This window comes from Chiloscyllium punctatum, chromosome 11 (genome assembly GCF_047496795.1).
Source record: "Chiloscyllium punctatum isolate Juve2018m chromosome 11, sChiPun1.3, whole genome shotgun sequence".
NCBI classification, from domain to species: Eukaryota; Metazoa; Chordata; class Chondrichthyes; order Orectolobiformes; family Hemiscylliidae; genus Chiloscyllium; species Chiloscyllium punctatum.
In genome coordinates, this window is record NC_092749.1 from 68,951,967 (window position 1) to 68,969,979 (window position 18,013).

General features: G+C 42.0%; 1 protein-coding gene across 1 annotated transcript in view; it reads right to left on the minus strand.

Annotated features, from left to right (window-relative positions):
* The window catches only part of pus10 (pseudouridine synthase 10), a 70,247-nt gene that overhangs the window by 33,578 nt on the left and 18,656 nt on the right, over positions 1–18,013 (minus strand). Inside the window, exons 5-6 of the mRNA XM_072580992.1 lie at positions 14,267–14,301; positions 74–185 (exon numbers count right to left, since the gene is read on the minus strand). Of these exons, the coding sequence (XP_072437093.1) occupies positions 74–185; positions 14,267–14,301 (147 nt within the window). The remainder of the gene's footprint in view (positions 1–73; positions 186–14,266; positions 14,302–18,013) is intronic.

Consider the following 18,013-nt stretch of genomic DNA (forward strand, 5'->3'; position numbering starts at 1 on the left):
TTTGAACTTTGCAATTGTAATAAAAATAAACATTGCCTAAGATCATCTTGAAACTCTGGATCAAATGTTGTACCTTCCCATCCACAGGCACCCCCAGTTCCTCAGAAAGCAGAGGATGAGTTATCCACTTGTAGACTTCTTTAAGTTGTAAAATATCATCCTTTTTTAAAATGTTCCCTTGTTGTCTGTTAAACAGAAAGAGTTTGATACTTGAAAATCTCCTCCCAGTCTTGCATTATGCAGTGAATGTAAATGACCAGAATAGCATTGGAACTTGGAAAACTGGAATTATATGGCTTCAGAATACAACAACATTAAATATTATTAGTAAAAGAAATTGTGTAAATGTCTTCGGCATAAACTGGAAATTAAAACTAAAGAAAAAATAAATTGCCAGGCTTTACAACATGCAGTAAGCTTGGATTTAAATTTCCACCTCATAACCAAAGAGGAGCTACTTCGACTCAGAAACATTTCAGGTTATAGAGAAAACTACAGCTGGAACTGTTAAAACTGTAATACTCTCAAGATTTTGTATACAAGCATTCCTGTTACACAAAAACCTTGACAAATAATGATGTATTATAACACTTTCAATGTCAAAATTACAATGAAAGCTATGCATATTAAATATTCTATCCCTTTCATATGCATAAATTAGACAGTTTTAAAATCAAGTTACAAAGTATTACATGAAAAGAAATTCCCTGGGCTATTTTCACATCTCATTCTACAAACTGGATATGGAAACCACCCTTACTGCTCAAATGAACAATTTAGTTCAAACTTTCAAAAATATAACTAAAAGGAAATCAAAAGTTGGAATCTCAGTTCTGAAGAAAGGTTCCTGGACCGAAATGTTAACTCTGCTCTCTCACAACAGATGCTGCTAGTTTTCTGAGTTTTTCCACCAATTTCTGTTTTTGCTGCTATTGTTGTAATCTCATGGTTCAGACAGTTATCCAAGTAAGTTTTGCTCTTACTATGATGTTGTTTGAAAAGTGTGAAAGAAATGGTTTTCAATGTTGAAATGGAGCGAAAATGGAAAACAAAATACAAATTACTCTGTACATCTCTATGACTCTAATTGTCTTCACATCCTCCAAAAAAGGAAACAGGTTACAGGCACCCCAGTTAATGCAATTAACTTTTTAACAATTATTTCAGTATAAACAAAGTTAGATGTGTGCCTGGTTGTAAACAGATCTGAGGATTATAAAAGGTTTCCTTTGAAATGTGTTAGTAAGTAATGTACATTTATTATGTTATATGGTTTGATAGAGGTTTTAGAGATTTACTGAAAACATTGGGGTGAACCTTTTCTGGAGTCTGTATGCAAAGACTAGACGTCGACTGAGATAGAACTGAATAAACTACAGAATAACACTTCAACACTGGCATCTGCTTAGTTCAGGTTTTGAACGCTGAACATTCTTCACAGAACTAAATCCAGCTCCTTTACTCTAACAGCAGGACCATTGATTGAGTATCTCCTTGGTTTTATATCCTGCTGGTGGGATAAAATAAGAAATTTTGACAACAGTTTGGGTATAGAGACAATAAAAATTAAACAAATACCAGTGAAAACAAATGGGCCTGTTAAACTAACTTTTACTTGTTCCACATTTTCTCACTTGATGATTCACTGTCCTGTAATTCCTCGATTTTTTTTTGAGTCAGCTTTGTTTCTCCATTTCCTTTCAAAAGCCCCAACTCATAGCTGAAACGAGTCATGATCTCGTCACAAGACTGCATCATACATGTTTGTTATTGAAAGAGGGAACCAGATTTCCAGTTCTTGAAATTTTATATGTGTCACACCTGACTTCAAACTGCTGTTGAGGAGAATGGTCCAGCTAATGTCAGACTTCAGGGACAATCCATTCCTGAATTCACATTAAAAGTGACATGATTTTGTCAAATTACCATAAGTAAGATACTAATAGTTCAACACGTTAAAATGAAAAACTCATTCTTCAAAATTTGTTCCCATCTCCAAAATGGACAGTAGTTGTCAAGGATAAATATGGTACTAAAATCATTTTAACTTTACAGTTTTTGAAGAAGGAAGTACTTAGAATAGGATAAATCAGATATATAGGAACTTTTTTTAAACCAAAAAAAAAGTTACATAGAAACACAGGCGATAGGAGCACGAGGCGGCCATTCGGCCCTTCAAGCCTGCTCCGCCATTCATCACGATCATGGCTGATCGTCCAACTCAATAGCCAAATCCTGCTTTCTCCCCATAAGCTTTGATCCTATTTGCCCTATGTACTTTACCTAGCTGCCTCTTGAATACATTCAACGTTTTGGTGTCAACTACTTCTCGTGGTAATGAATTCCAAAGCATCACTACTCTTTAGGTGAAGAAACGCCTCCTCATCTCCGTCCTAAATGGTCCACCCCAAATCCTCAGACTGTGACACAACCACCATTGGGAACATCTAACCTGTCTAGTACTGGTAGAATTTTATAAGTCTCTATGAGATTGCCTCTCAGTCATCTGAATCTCAGCGAGAACAATCCTAACCTAATCAATCTCTCATCATATGTCGGTCCTGCCATCCCCAGAATCAGCTTGGTAAACCTTTATTGCACTCCCTCGAGAGCAAGAGCATCCTTTCTCAGAAAAGGAGACCAAAACTGCACACAATATTCTAAGTAGGGAAGATGGAACAGAGAGAAACAGAATGAAAAGGGGGACAAAGTGAGTGGAAACAGAGAAACTACAGCAAAACTAATCATATTCATTAGCATCTTGACGGAACAGGATATTTATCAGTGTTTAACTAAGTTATAAAATGATATTGTTGAAAATTACCATGAGTAATTAAATACACAAAATAATCTTTTTTAAAAAAGTCTTAGAAGAACCCCATTTTAGTGGAAAGTCATGTGGATTTTGTCTGGAATAGTAGAATCTCACCCTTTAGCCTACTGCATTGAAAGCAAAACATTTATTCAAGGTTGTCTGCTCACCATTCCTCTTCTGCTCCATCCCTGAGCTAGCTAATACGTTCAGATCTAAATCAGATTTTTTTTCCTGAATGCTTGCTTCAATGATCCCCGTACAGTTGAAAGTTTCTGTATCACATGCTGCTGATTCTCAATGTTATTAAACCATTATCTAGCCTCTGGAAATGAAAAAGATCAAAATTGCATCCACTCACAGTATCAGTTCTAACAGAGAGCAAGCAGTCATTTTCATGTTAATTATTAGTTGAATAGAGCCAAAACATTTAAAGTTTTACTTCTTCATTTTTAGGCCTATAAAAAGAAATATTGTACTATGACTCATTAAATGCACAGCCATTTGCAAATCTGCTCTGACTATATTGTGGTCATGTCACTCTCAAAGAGTCATACAGCATGGAAACAGATCCTGTGCTCCAACCAGTCTACACCGACCATGTTCACAACCTAAACTAGCCCCATCTGCGCTTGGTCCATCTTCCTCCAAACTTTTTCTATTCATGTACTTATCCAAATGTCTTTTAGACATTGTAATTATACCGCTATCCACCACTTTTGCTGGCAGTTCATTCTCTGTGTAAAAATGTTGCCCCTCATGTCCTTTGAAAACTTTCTCTTCTCATCTTAAAAATACACCCACTATTTTTGAACTCCCCAACCTTGGGGAAAAAACACTTGTCATTCACCTAGGTTAACATTTACAAAACAAAATTAGTTGTCCATCACTGTAACATTTGGAAAAGTTTTTTAAAAATCTGCATTTATCTGTTAAACACCTTATCCTCACCAGGCCACAGACGTTAGGTGGTCTCCCTTCCTTTTCCCTCCGCATTTTATTACCTTGTTATCTATTTGACTTCTTCCACGTGTCCCCAAAAACTATTCCTTTGGTGACTCTTTGGATGCTGAAGTAGTCTGTGTCCCTATGTAAGAAGGCCTGAACAACATTCAGGATTGGAGTGGTAAATGGCAGGTGATATTCATACAACTGCCAGGCAATGAAACTTTGCACAAGAGAATATCTAACTATCAGCCCTTATTCATTCAATGGTATAACCTTCACTGAATCCCCTACTATCAACACCCTGGGGCTGAACTGAACACGAATACTGTGCAACAAGAGAAGGCTGAGAATTCTGTGGTGAGTAATTCATCTCCTGATTTCCCAAAGCCCGTCCACCATCTCAAGACACAATTCAGGGGTATGATGAAATACTCTCCACTTACTTGGAGTGCAGCTCCAACAATATCTTAACACATTTCATCGACACTCCTTCCAACATCTTAAAGCACTCACCCCTGTCACCATACTGCAGTTGCTATGCCAATGTACCATCTATAAGATGCACAGTAGCATTTGACCAAAACCCTTTCAACCATGCTTTCCAAATCAACAACAAGGGCAGCAGAAACATGAGATGACTGTCACCTGCAAATTCCCCTCCAGCCATACATCATCCTGATGTGGAAACATTTCACTGTTACTCTTTAGTCACTTGGTCAAAATTCTGAAACTCCCTTCCTAACAGTACCTTGAATGCAACTACACTGTTCAAGATAAGAGCTCACCACCACCTTATCAAGGACAATTAGGGACAGCAACAACTGTACACCGAGCCAGGGACGTCCACATCCTGAGAAATATTTTATAAATGCCACCTTCCAGATTTACTATACCTTTCTCACTTGCCTTAAGCCTTCCAAATTATTGTTCGGTGAAATGCCTTGTGATTGTTCATTGCATCAAAGAAAGCCACTTCTTTTCAAAAATATTTAGTCAGCTTGTCAGGAAACTAACAACTGAAGTTGAGAACAATCAATGAAAGATTACGTTCGAATCTCAGGCATGATTAATATCTTAACACTCTGTCCTTCATAAGACAATTTCACAACTGTTGAGACCTATGCTCATGTCTATGGAGCAGCAGAATAGCCCATTGAGAGATAGGAGGTGTTGTCCTGACTTTTACTCCAAGAAAAAATAAAATTGACAAGCAAAAGCCAGACAAGTGACGATATCCAAGATCCTGTGGTCTCCCAGTTAAAGATTGGCAACACAACAAACTAGAATTCTTTAGTTGGTTATGTCCTTAAATATCTATGAGTGATAATAGAAATTACAGAAAATTTATTTCCAGCTGTCATTCAAAATGTATGCATCATTTGCGTGTGGCTTAGGACTTTGTTTTTGTCTATGTGGAGCTTTCTTTAAGGAATGTCCCTTCACTTTACTTGTCATAATAGAGTGCCACCTAGTGGTTCAATTAAAGCAAGCAACTACTGTAATGAGTTGGAACCATTACACTCAAAATGACATGGCTTCATGACACATCACACATCATTTCATAATTGCATGAACCTTTTATAACACAAGTTGTTTAATCTATACAGCTGCTTTCCAAAAGAATAAAAAAATGCAATACAATATAAAGTAATTAATTTCCACAGATGTTTTACAATAAAAATGGTCATTTTGCTCATAAACTTAGAAAATATGGCAAATTGACTTGAGTCCCACTTATGGAATAATTTGATATCGGAACCCTTATCAAATTACTCAATTTTAGTTTCATGCAGAGACAAAATAAAACCAATCACAGCCACAGAGTTTGCTTTATAACAAATATGCAGCAAAAGGTCTTTGTTAACAGTGTCAATGTACCATAAAGAATCCCACTGTACCAAGAAAAGGGAATTTCAATTGAAGAGAACCTGTAAATTAGAAATTGTGAAAATTTGTATGATTTGAAGTGTCATTCTTTACATACACAGCAAAGAACGTTGCCTCAAGAGTAAAACAGGAGCTTGATCAGATGAGCCGCAGATGGAGTTTCATTTAGGTGAATGGGAGGTGCTATATTTTGGAAAAACCAGTCAGGGCAGGGATTATACGCTTAATAGTAAGGTCGTGGGGTGGGCTGCTGAACAAAGGGACCTTGGAGTGCAGGTTCATGGTTCATTGAAAGTGGAGTCGCAGGTAGATAGGATAGTGAAGGCTTTTGGTATGCTTGCCTTTATTGGTCAGTGTATTGAGTATAGGGGTTAGGAGGTCATATCGTGGCTGTACAAGACATTGATCAGGCTAATTTTGGTATATTGCGTGCAATTCTGGTCCCACTGCTGTAGGAAGGATGTTGTGAAACTTGAAAGGGTACAAGGATGTTGCCAGGGTTGGAGGGTTCAAGCTATAGGGAAAGGCTGAATAGACTGGGGCTATATTCCCAGGAGCGTTGGAGGCTGAGAGGTCACCTTATAGAGGTTTATAAAATCATGTGGTGCATGGATAGGGTAACTAGACAAAGTCTTTTCTGGGGGGGGGGTGGGGGAGAAGAAAAGAGTCAAAAGCTAGAGGGCATAGGTTTAAGGTGAGGAGGAAAGATTTAAAAGGGATCTAAGGAGCAACGTTGGTGTGTGTATGGTGATAAGCGGAAGTGGCGGAGACTGATACAGTTACGTTTAAAAGGCATCTGGATGGGTATATGATGCTATGAAGATGTGGGTGTAGGACAGAAAAGCTAGCAGAACTACCTGACAGCACCAAGTGTTCTGAATTAGATATAATGTAACATGTGAGGGAAAGAAGTTGGAAGAAGGGAAGATTCTACACTACAAAACCAAAAGTAGGGAGCACTGGTAAGACTTTACTACAGATAAAAAAGCCCAAGTGGGTGGAAAGGAGGTGAAAGGCCTCAGGTGTTTCCACTGTGGTAAAGTGGGACACATAGAGTCATAGTGCTGGCTGTTAAAGAAAAACGCTGTGGGAAAATATGTGGTAAAAGAAGCTAAGCCAGTGGCATTAGTGAAGGTAGTAAAGGAGACCCCAAGGAGAGCGGAGGAGCTGCAGGAGAGTGCACAGGCTAGGCAGGGGTTGGATATGGAGTTACTACCTGATCTCGACAAAGAATTTGCCTCTGTGGGCAAAGTTTACTCAGAAAGAACAGGAAGAGAAGGACAAGAAGTTATAATTTTGACTGATACAGGATCTAACCAGTCGCTGATAGTAAGGGATGAGTGAGTATGCATACAGCATGGTGGCTCAGTGGTTAGCACAGCGCCAAGAACCCAAGTTTGATTCCTGCCTCAGGTGATTGTCTGTGTGAAGTTTGCATGTTCTCCCCGTGTCTGCGTGGGTTTCCTCCATAATCCAAAGATGTGCAGGTCAGGTGAATTTGCCATGCTAAATTGCCCATAATGTTAGGTGCATGAGTCAGGGATAAATATAGGGTAGGAGAATGGGACTAGGTGGGCCTGTTTCCACACTAAGTAATCTAATCTAATCAAACAGGGTATCCACTAACTGAACCTCCTTCACCTTTCTCTTTACTCTTCGCTTCATGCTGTGACTTACGATAGTGGGATGTGGTTACCATACAGGATGAGAAAATACCAGGATATTTCTGTTTTAACTCCTCGGTTTCTCTGTCTTCCTTGGGCTTCTCCACAACTAGGGGTGTCACTCCCACCTTGGATCCTGCCAAATCATTCCCAAAAACAAAGTGAATTCCACGGACTGACACTCTGTCAATCACTCCCACTGTTTCCCCAGTCTTGGGTCCAATCTGATCTTATATAGGGGAATGCTAAATTTCTGTCCATCTATCCCACAAATTATCACACTCTCATAACAGATCAGAAAGATTAGATTAGATTCCCTACAGTGAGGAAACAGGCCATTTGGCCCAACAAGTCCACACCGACCCTCTGAAGCACAACCCACCCATACCCCTACATTACCCCTTCACCTAACACTACGGGCAATTTAGCATGGCCAATTTACCTGACTTGCACATCTTTGGACTGTGGGAGGAAACTGGAGCACCCGGAGGAAACCCATGCAGACACGGGGAGAATGTGCAAATTCCACAGTCACCTGAGACGGGAATGATGTAATGCTGCAGGAAAAACCTGAACAAGCAGAGGGTCAGACAAAAGTGTTTAGTCCTGAAAGGCTAAGGGACTTGCAACAGCAAGACAAGACGATAAAAGATATATATATATATATATATATGTGGATGCATACTCCAAAAAAGGAGGCAGAGAATATTCCGGAGGGTTACCTGAAAGGTAGAATCCTAAAGGTGGAAATGGAAACCACAGGAGGCTAGTGCACAGGAGGAATGGGCCGAAGTGCACCAGATTGTGTTGCCGATAGCATACAGACAGGAGGTGTTACTGGTAGTACACGAACTACTTGTAGGCCACCTACGAGTTCAGAAGACTCAGGCTAAGGTACAAAAACATTTTTATTGGCCTGGAATGCAAAAGGATGTGGTTAACTTTTGCTGAATATGTCATACATGTCAAATGGTCTGTAAGCCACAGGTGGTAATAAAACCAGCAGCTTTGTTGCCAATTCCCACATTCGATGAACCTTTCACGCAGGTTATAATTGATTGTTAAGGTATCCTCCAGGGGACTAAAAGTGGGAACCAGTACTTATTAACCATAATGGTTGCATTTACCAGATTTCCAGGGACAATTCCATTACGGAGTATCATGGCAAAAAAGGTTAGAGGAGTTAGTAGCTTTCTTCACACGGTATGGGCTACCCAGAGAGATTCAGTCAGGCCAAAGATCAAACTTTACTGCTAGGCTGTTTAAGGGGGTTATGGACAGCTTAGGTGCACAGCACTTTAAATCCAGAACATATCATCCTAAATCCCAGGGTGCTTTAGAAAAGTAGCAACAGACCTTGAAGACCATGTTGGGAGTGTACTGTCAGGATTACCCAAATGATTAGGATAAAGGTATCCCATCTGTATTGTTTGCCTTTACAGATGCCCCAAACGAATCTACTCAGTTCACTCCCTTTGAGTTAATACTCAGGCATGAAGTGAGAGGCCCTTTGAAATTAAAGAAAAATTGACAGGACCACAGTCGGAGATCTCACACTTCGATTATGTATCGGAGGTGAGGGACAGACTAAATCGAGTGGGTGAGTTAAACAGCACCTAATGAGGGCACAGCGTAGAATGAAGCAGGTGGCAGATAAAAGCTCAGAGACTCGGATGTTTTCTCGAGGGGATGACATGTTAGTACTATTACCAGTGATAGGAGATCCCTTCAAAGCCAGGTTTAGTGGTTCCTATCAAATTGAGAAAAGGTTGATTCAGGTGAACTATCTAGCAAAGATGCCAGGTAGGGAAGAAAAGGTATCGGGTATGTCATGTGAACATGTTGAAACTATATTATACTACAGAGAAAGAACTGGAGAAATAGGTATTAGTTACTGCCCCACAGAGTGAGGAATCAAATCCAGATGAAGTGGATTTTGATGTGCCTCAAAATAGATTTTTTAAAAATGAGTGGGATAGGTTAGTAAGCTATTGGTCTCAGGAGCATGGAACGCAGTTAAAAGATTTGTTACTGCAGTATGAAGACATATATAAGAATCAGATGGGGAGGACTTTGTGCTATTGTACATGAAGTAGACGTAGGGAATACTGCTCCGATAAAACAATACCCATAATGGCTTGATCCTTTCAAAGCCAGACAAGTCCACATGGAGGTGGAGGCCAGGCTCAACAAGGGCATCATTGAACCAAGCCAGAGCAAGTGAAGTTCGCCGATCGTCTTAGTTCCCAAACCGGACAGAACTCAACAATTCTGCGTGGATTAACGGAAGCTCTATGCCATTACAAAATGAGACTCATATCTAATTCCTAAATTAGAGGACTTTATTAAAAGGTTGGACAAGCTAGTTACATCAACAAATTGGACTTAATGCATGGTTACTATCAGGTACCTTTATCAGATACGGCAAAAGAAATTTGTGTTTGTAGCCCCAAATGGGCTATATTAGTTTAAAATGATGCCCTTTGGAATGAAGAATGCACCCGCCATATTCCAAAGACTCATGAACAGAATTGTGGCTGGGTAAACAAACTGTACAGTCTATTTGGATGATGTCGTCATCTTTAGTCAGTTCTGGAAAGATCACATGGTACAGTTGGCAAAGCTCTTTGAACGACTACGAGAAGCAAAACTGGTGATAAACTTAAATAAAACTGAATTTGTGAAAGCAGAGGTGGAGTGCTTGGGACATAACATCAGTCATGGAAGGTTGACCCCACGGAATGCAAAGACGAAGGCCATTAAGGAATTCCCACGACCAACCTCAAAGAAAATGGTGCTTTGATTCTTAGGACTCAGCAAATTCTATTGGAAGTTTATTCCAAACTTCAGCAGTATAGTGGCAGCGTTAACTGATTTGCTGAAGAAGAACACAAAGTTTTGGTGGACAGAACCATGCCATGAGGCGTTCGACCATTTGAAAGCCATGTTAACCACCAAACCAGTTTTAGCTACACAAACCTTTTCAAAACCTTTTAAAGTCACAATCAATGCTAGTGACACAGGAAGGAAGATGAGGATGGGACTGAACTGCCAGTTGGTTACTTTTCGAAGAAGATCAACATCCCCCAGAGGAAACACTCCACGATCAAAAAAGAACTATTGAGTTTGGTACTGGCCTTAGAATAATTTAACATGTATGTCACGAACAATTTGTGGGAGATGGCGGTGTACACTGATCACAATCCGTTTACATTCTTAGAACACTTCAAAGACAAGAATAATGAGACTATTTTGTTGGGGTCTTATGTGACAAACTTATAATTTAAAAATCTTACATGTTGCAGGTTGTAAGAATGCAATCGCACATGCACTATCATGGATTTAACTGATAATGTTTAGCATTTATTCAATGTTTTATATACACAGTTATATGGGAAGTAGTTAAGGTGAACTTGGATCAAAGTTATTGGTATGTTAGAGTAATGTGTTTCAAGAATAGAAAAAGAATGAAGCCATCTTTTCATTATGATGGTTCATTTCTTCTTAAGGGGGGAGGTATTATGAAGATGTGGGTGTACTGTACCTTTGAGAGAGAAAAGCTAGCAGAACTATCTGACAGCACGAAGTGTTCTGATTAAGATACAATGTAACATGATCCAGCAGCTAGGGTAGCTGGGTTGTCTGGAGTTGACAAAACAAATTCAAATTCGGCCAATCAATCAGTTTAAATTACACCTCGTCCCCCGCCCCAAAACAACCAAACTCCAATCATATTGATAATATTAAAAGCCAATGACACAATCTGATGCTTTGGGAGTATAAGACCGGGAAAAATCGAACAGTTGTGGGAGAACTGCCAAAAGACCAACAGATGTAGACTGCTAGTCAGAGCTGTCTGAGAGGTACCTGTCTCGAGAAGATGAGGAAGCTGGTAAAATTGACATTGATGCCATGTAGTTGGAGGGTCTCAAGGCAGAAGATGAGCTGTTCTTCCTCTAGGTGTCGGGTAGCTAGGATTTGGCAGTAGAGGAAGCCCAGGACATGCATGCCCTTGCCAGAGTGGGAGCTGGAGTTGAAGTGGTTGGCCACAGGGCAGTGGGGTTATTTGGTGTGTGTCCCCCAGAGATTTTCTCAGAAACGTTCCGTGAGTAGGCATCCTTTCTCCCAAATGTGGAGGGGACCACATCAAGAAAAACAGACACAGAGGATGAGGAGTTTCGGTATGCAAGAAAATCTCTGCTGGATGTGGAAGGATCTTTTGGGGACTTGGATGGAGCCGAAAGGGGAGGTGTGGACACAGTTTTTACACCTTTTGCGATGGCCAGGGAAGGTGACGGGAGTGGAGGATTGGTTGGTATTGCACGGAGACCTGACGCGGTGTCTGTGGAATGTTTTTAGGGATGGGGGGGAAAATATATCCCTGGTAGTGGGGTGTTATTATAGGTGGCGGAAATGATGGAGGAAAATACATTGTATCTGGAGATTGGTGGGGTGGAAGGTGAAGACCAGGGAGGTTCTATCCTTGTTGCAATTGGAGGGGTAGGGTTCAAGGGGGCAGGTGCAGGAAGTGGACAAGATGCGGTGGAGAACATTGTTAAGCACGAGAGGGGAAACTGCAGTCCTTGAAAGAGGAGGCCATCTGGGATATTCTGGAATGGAATTGCTTCTCTTGGGAGCAGATACAGCAGAGGTGGAGGAATTGGGTATAAGGGATAACGTTTTCACAGGAGGGGGTAGGGGGTGGGAGGAGGTGGGAGGAGGTGTAGTCCAGATAGTTGTGGGAGTTGGTGGGTTTGAAGTAGATGGCCATGTTGAGTCGGTTGCTGGAAATGGAGACACAGAGGTCCAGGAAGGGGAGGGAGGTGTCGGAGATGGTCCAGGTGAACTTGAGGTCAGGGTGGAAGGTACTCATGAAGTTGATGAACTGTTCAAGCTCTTCGCGTAGCACAAGGTGGCACTGATATGGTCATCAATGTAGCGGAAGAAAAGGTGGGGAATGGTTCCAGTGTAACTACAGAAGATGGACTGTTCCATGTACCCAACAAAAAGGCAGGAATAGCTAGGGCATATGCGGGTGCATATGGCTACCCCTTTGGTCTTAAGGAAGCGGGAGGATTCTAAGGAGAAATTGTGGAGGATGAGGAGCAGTTCAGCCAAGTGAATGAGTGCGTCAGCGAAGGGGTACTGGTTGGGTCAGCGGGAGAGGAAGAAATGGAGGGCTTGGAGTCCTTCCCCTGGGCAGATGGACATGTACAGGGACTGGATGTTCATGGTGAAGATGAGGTGTTGGGGGTCAGGGAAGTGAAAGTCATGGAGGTGGTGGAGGGGCACTCTCCAACCGCAATAAGGGTAGAAAACCCCTGGTCCTCACCTTTCACCCCACCAATCTCTGGATACAGCACATCATCCTCCTCCACCAGAGATATATTTCCCTCCCCACCCTGAGAAGCATTCCACAAAAAACATTCCCTCCGCAACTCCTTTTTAGGTCCATGCCCCCCACCAAGCCACCCTCCACTCCTGGCACCTTCCCTTGCCACCGCAAGGGGTGTAAAACCTGCACCCAAACCTCCCCCTTCACCTCCAAAGGATCCTTCCACATCTGGCAGAGATTTCCTGCACATCCAAACACCTCATCTATTATGTTCCGTTGCTCTCAATATGGTCTCCTCTCCATTGGGGAGACAGGATGCCAACTCGTGGAATGTTTCAGAGAACATCTCTTGGACACATGTACAAACAACCTATCACCCTGTGGCCGACCACTTCAACTCCCCCCTCCCACTCTGCAAGGATATGCAAGTCCTGGGCCTGCTGCACCGCCAAATCCTAGCCACCCGACGCGTGGAGGAAGAACGGCTTATCTTCCGCCTTGGGACCCTCCAACCACACGGCATCAATCTTTAATTCACCAGTTTCCTCATCTCCTCTCCCCCCACCCCCTCCTAGGTCCTACTGTCCAACTCGGCACCACCCTCCTGAACTGTACTACCTGTCCATCTTCCTTCCCACCTGTCCACTCCAGCATCTGCTCTGACCTATCACCATCACCCCCCCCCACCTGCATCCACCTATTGCCTTCCAAGCTACTTTCCCCCCAGCCACATCCCCCGCCCCCAGCCACATCCCCCGCTCCCCCCCCCCCATTAATTTCTCAGCTGCCTTCCACCTGAATGGCTTATGCTGAAAACATCAATTCTCCTGCTCCTCAGATGCTGCATGACCTGCTGTGCTTTTCCAGCACCAAACATTTTGACTAGGCATAAGAATAGGAAGGGTTGCGAGAGATATGGGCCAAATGCTGGCAAGCAGGATTACTTTTATTTTGGTTAACTGGTCAGCTTGGACAAGTTGGACCAAAGGCTCTGTTTCCAAGCTGGACATCTCTATGATTCTATATATTAATCTGAGAAGGACACTGGCCCATTACAACACAGTCAGTCAGTCAGTGGATTTTTACATTGGACTTAATATGGCTTGAGTTTTTTTTTTAAACACCAAGAAGTGCTTGAACACTTCAAAAGGTCACCTGTTCGTCAATAACAACAAACTATGAATATGGTTTATCTATCTTGACATTTTGACAAACTATGAAAGCTTTAATTATCTCTCAAGACCAAGGCCTGAACACTACTTAAGGGTTTCTGTTCAGTATGGCTACGTTAAAGCAACATCACACTTGGTATCTGAAATGAGAAAAATTAGTTGTCCGTCAAAATTCATTTTCACTAGTTTAAAAGAAAGAGAGAGATTGATAAGGTGCAGTGTTGTAGAGTATTAAGACAAAACTGATGAAGCAAGTTAAATATACAGTGAAAAAATAAATTGTTGCTGAAATAAGATGATCTTCAATTATACAAAAGTTTTAACTGGTTTTTAAGTGCCATGTAATTTCAAAGAATAGCTTCTTTGAAAATGAAAGCAGTTTCAGATGAAGTATTTAATTATTGCAAAACCAACACAAAGAAAAGAATTACCTAGAATAATTACTTACCCTAGTTCCTGTTTTACCAGCAACCACGTGGCATGCTATTAGGCAGATGGACACACCCAAAGACAAAAGGAAGAAAACAAGTGTAAACAATTAAAATGATGTAAGATTTCCTGATACCTGTGACCAAATGTCTAAGTACATCAGATGAAATACCAGTCAAGGCGCACTCAACAAAACATGAAACAAGACAGGAAGTGAACATCACACATTTGATTTATAGTAACTGACATTCCAAACCTGCTCAAGAAGGATTTTAAGAAATTTTCTTTACTCTAAATAGAAACAATATTCTTAAGTTGTTTGGCACATTTAAATTTCTACTTATAATTGTTCATACTGAATCCCTGATTTATTAATAATTAATAATATTTTTATGAACACATGAAAGGTTTTAACCAGAGCTTTTGCAGGACAGAAGAATTATTTCACTAAGAGATGCAACATGTTTCCATTTTGAATTAGCAAACACATTTGGATCGGGTAGGTATAAGTTAACTAGATAGAGAGCAAGACTCTTTCTTCCAGGTCAACAGCCCACCACATTTCAGAAGACCATGACCTAGTGCAAGAGTCTCAAATATTTTGCTTCCAAGACACCCACTCCTACATAATGACATTTCCACAGACACCACTGCAACATAAGTTTGATTTTCCCCTGTACAAAGTTGTTATTTTTGTTTTACTTGATGGCTATATTCCAGTATTTCCTGTTTTTAGGCTGAGATTTTCTCTTTCCTCCCCACTCTGACTGACCAGAAACCTCTCTCATACTTACCCATTTAAATTACAATTTTCTGTTAAATAAAGTACATATTGTACAAATATAGACTGGACAGGTTTAATTCCTAATACAATCGAGAGTAATTCAGTAATTGGGGAAGGAGCGCTGTGGAGGAAGAGGAGTGAAATGATGCGCATTAGATGGAATTAAAAGAGAAATATGAAACACAAAGAAAACGTTGACGTATGGGCACATTATTATTACCTAAGGTTACAAAGGGATCTTGGTCAATTGGGTCAATGGACTGAGGAGTGGCACATGGAGTTTAATGTGGATAAACATAAGGTATTGTATTTTGGTAATACAAACAAGGACAATAAACGTTCAGGCCTGGGGTAGAGGATGCTCATGTCAGAAAGGGAGTGGGAAGGGGAATTAAAATGGGAAGTGACTGGGAGGCCCAGTCAGCCCCTGCGGCCTGGCTGAGATGATCTTAGGGAACAGTTTGCCGAGCATAACTGGTCTCCCCAGTGTGGGGAAGACCACATCGGGAGCACCTGATGCAGTAAACTAGGTTGGAAGAGAGGCAGATGAACCGCTGTCTCACCTGGAAGGACTGTTTGGGCCCTGGAAGGAGGTGAGGGGGATGGTGTGGCAGCAGGTTTGCATTTTTTCTGGTTGCAGGGAAAGGTACCTGGGAGTTCGGCGGGGTGAGGGGGAGGGGAAAATGTTGGTGGGGAGAGTGGCTCAAACCAAGCATTGTCAAAGGGAACGGTCCTTGCGGAAGGCAGAGAGGGGTGGGGAGTGGAAGATGTTCTTGGTGATGGGCTCTAGTTGGAGTTGGCAGAAATGTTGAAAGACGATGTGGAGACTGGGGACGTGGTAGGTGAGGACAAGGGGTACTCTGTCTTTGTGATTGGAGGGGGGTGCAGTTTAGAGCAGTGGAACGGGGAACGGGGAATGGGGGTGGTCACTGCCCATTTTGATTCTCCTTCCCACTCACTTTCTGACCATGACCATCCTTGGCCTCCTTCATTGCCACAACGAACTAAACTACAAATTGGAGGAACAACACCTTGTCTTCCGCCTGGGCAGCCTACAGCCTGGAGAACTCAAAGTTGAGTTCCCCAATTTCAAATAACCTTCCTTCCCATTCCCCGACTCACTGCCCAGCCCCCTCCACTCCTCCCAGCCACCTAGCAGATTCATTCCTCCCATTGAACAACCAGGTCGTACCCTCTACCTGTCTTCACCTATCCCTACTTCACGACCCTGCCCTCACCACCCCCTTTATCTGCAGTTCCCCTTATATCCACCCCCAGTCCTGAAGTGTTACACCTGAAACATTGGCTTCTCCACCTCCTGATGCTGCCTGGCTTGCTGTGGGGTTCTTCCAGCCTCCTGCTTGACTATCTCTGCTGCTATTGATGGCCAGCAGTGCCTCATAGTTGCCCAGTCTCAAGCTGCTTGATTTGTTTATCGTCTGTCCCATTTGAAATGGTGATAGTGCCACACAACACAATGTAAGATATTCTTAATGTGAAGAGGTGGGACTTTGTCTCCTCAAGGTCTGTGTGTTGGCTACTTTTACTGATACTATCACAGACAGAGGCATCTGCAATAGGCAGATTGCTGGGTACACCAGTCACCTTAGCTCTAGGACAAATCTGCAGGAGTTCCTCAGGATGATGCCCTAGGCCCAACTATCACCAGCTGTTTCATCAATGACCTTCCCTTCACCATACTTTCAGAAGTGGAAAGGTTCACTGGTAAGTGCTCAGCATCATTCAAAATAATTACTGAAACAGTCCATAACCAAATGCAGCAAAACGGACAACATATAGGCTTCTGCCGAAAAGTGGCAAGTAACATCAGAACCACAGTAATGCCGCATAATGACCACGACCAACAAGAGAGAACCTAACCATTGTCCTTTGACATTCAATAGCATTATCATCACTCACTCCCTTATTATTAACATCCGTGGGGTTGTCGTTCACCAGAGATTGAACTGGATTAACCATTAACCATAATAAAGCAATGCCTAGAAGAGCAGGTCAGAAGCTATAGATCCTGCAATGAGTAACTCATCTCCTGACCAACCCCACTGCCCGCTTCCCATTGCCCACCCCTGTTCACCATCTACAAAGCATATGTTAGAAGTTTGATGGTATTCTCCCATTTGGGTGGATGGGTGCAGTTTCAAGCTCAAGAAGCTTGAAACGATCCTTGTCAAAGTAGCTCCCTTGTTTGGCATCAAATCCACAAATATCCATTCCCCTCATCACCGACATTCAGTATCAGCAGTGTATACTGTCTACAAGATGCACTGCAAAAAAAAAAATCACCAAGACTACCTTAGACAGCACCTTCCAAAGTTGAAAAGTGTGGCACTGGAAAAGCACAGCAGGTCAGGCAGCATCCGAGAAGCAGGAGAGTTGATATTACAGTTTACGATGGAGGGCTTGTGCTCGAAATTTCAACTCTCCTGTTCTTCGGATGCTGCCTTACCTGCTGTGCTTTTCCAGCATCACACATTTCAGACTCTGATCTCCAGCATCTGCAGTCCTCATTTTCTCTCAGAACCTTCCAAACCTGTGAACACTTTCATCTAGGTAGCAGATATATGCCCCATAACCTGCAAGTTCCTCACAAGGCCACTCACTATCCTGACTGGAACTCTTGAAACGCCACTGTGGCATACCTAAACACATGAACTGCAATGGTTCAAGTGGTAGCTCATCATTACCCTCTCAAAGGCAACTAGGGATGGGCAATGACTGCTGACCCAGCCAGTGACACCTACATTTCATGAATGAATAAAAAGTAGGCAAACTATTTACTGCAAACACCTCCTGTAGTAACAGGTTTTCAACATTCTCATCACAATTTGTGTAAAGATGATCTTCCTGAATTTCCAGTCAGATATCATTTCAAAGACCAAATACATTGATGGCATTAAATCATGCTCTTCCTCACATGGAGAAACATACTCTCTACATTCATCCCATCAAACCTACAATTAA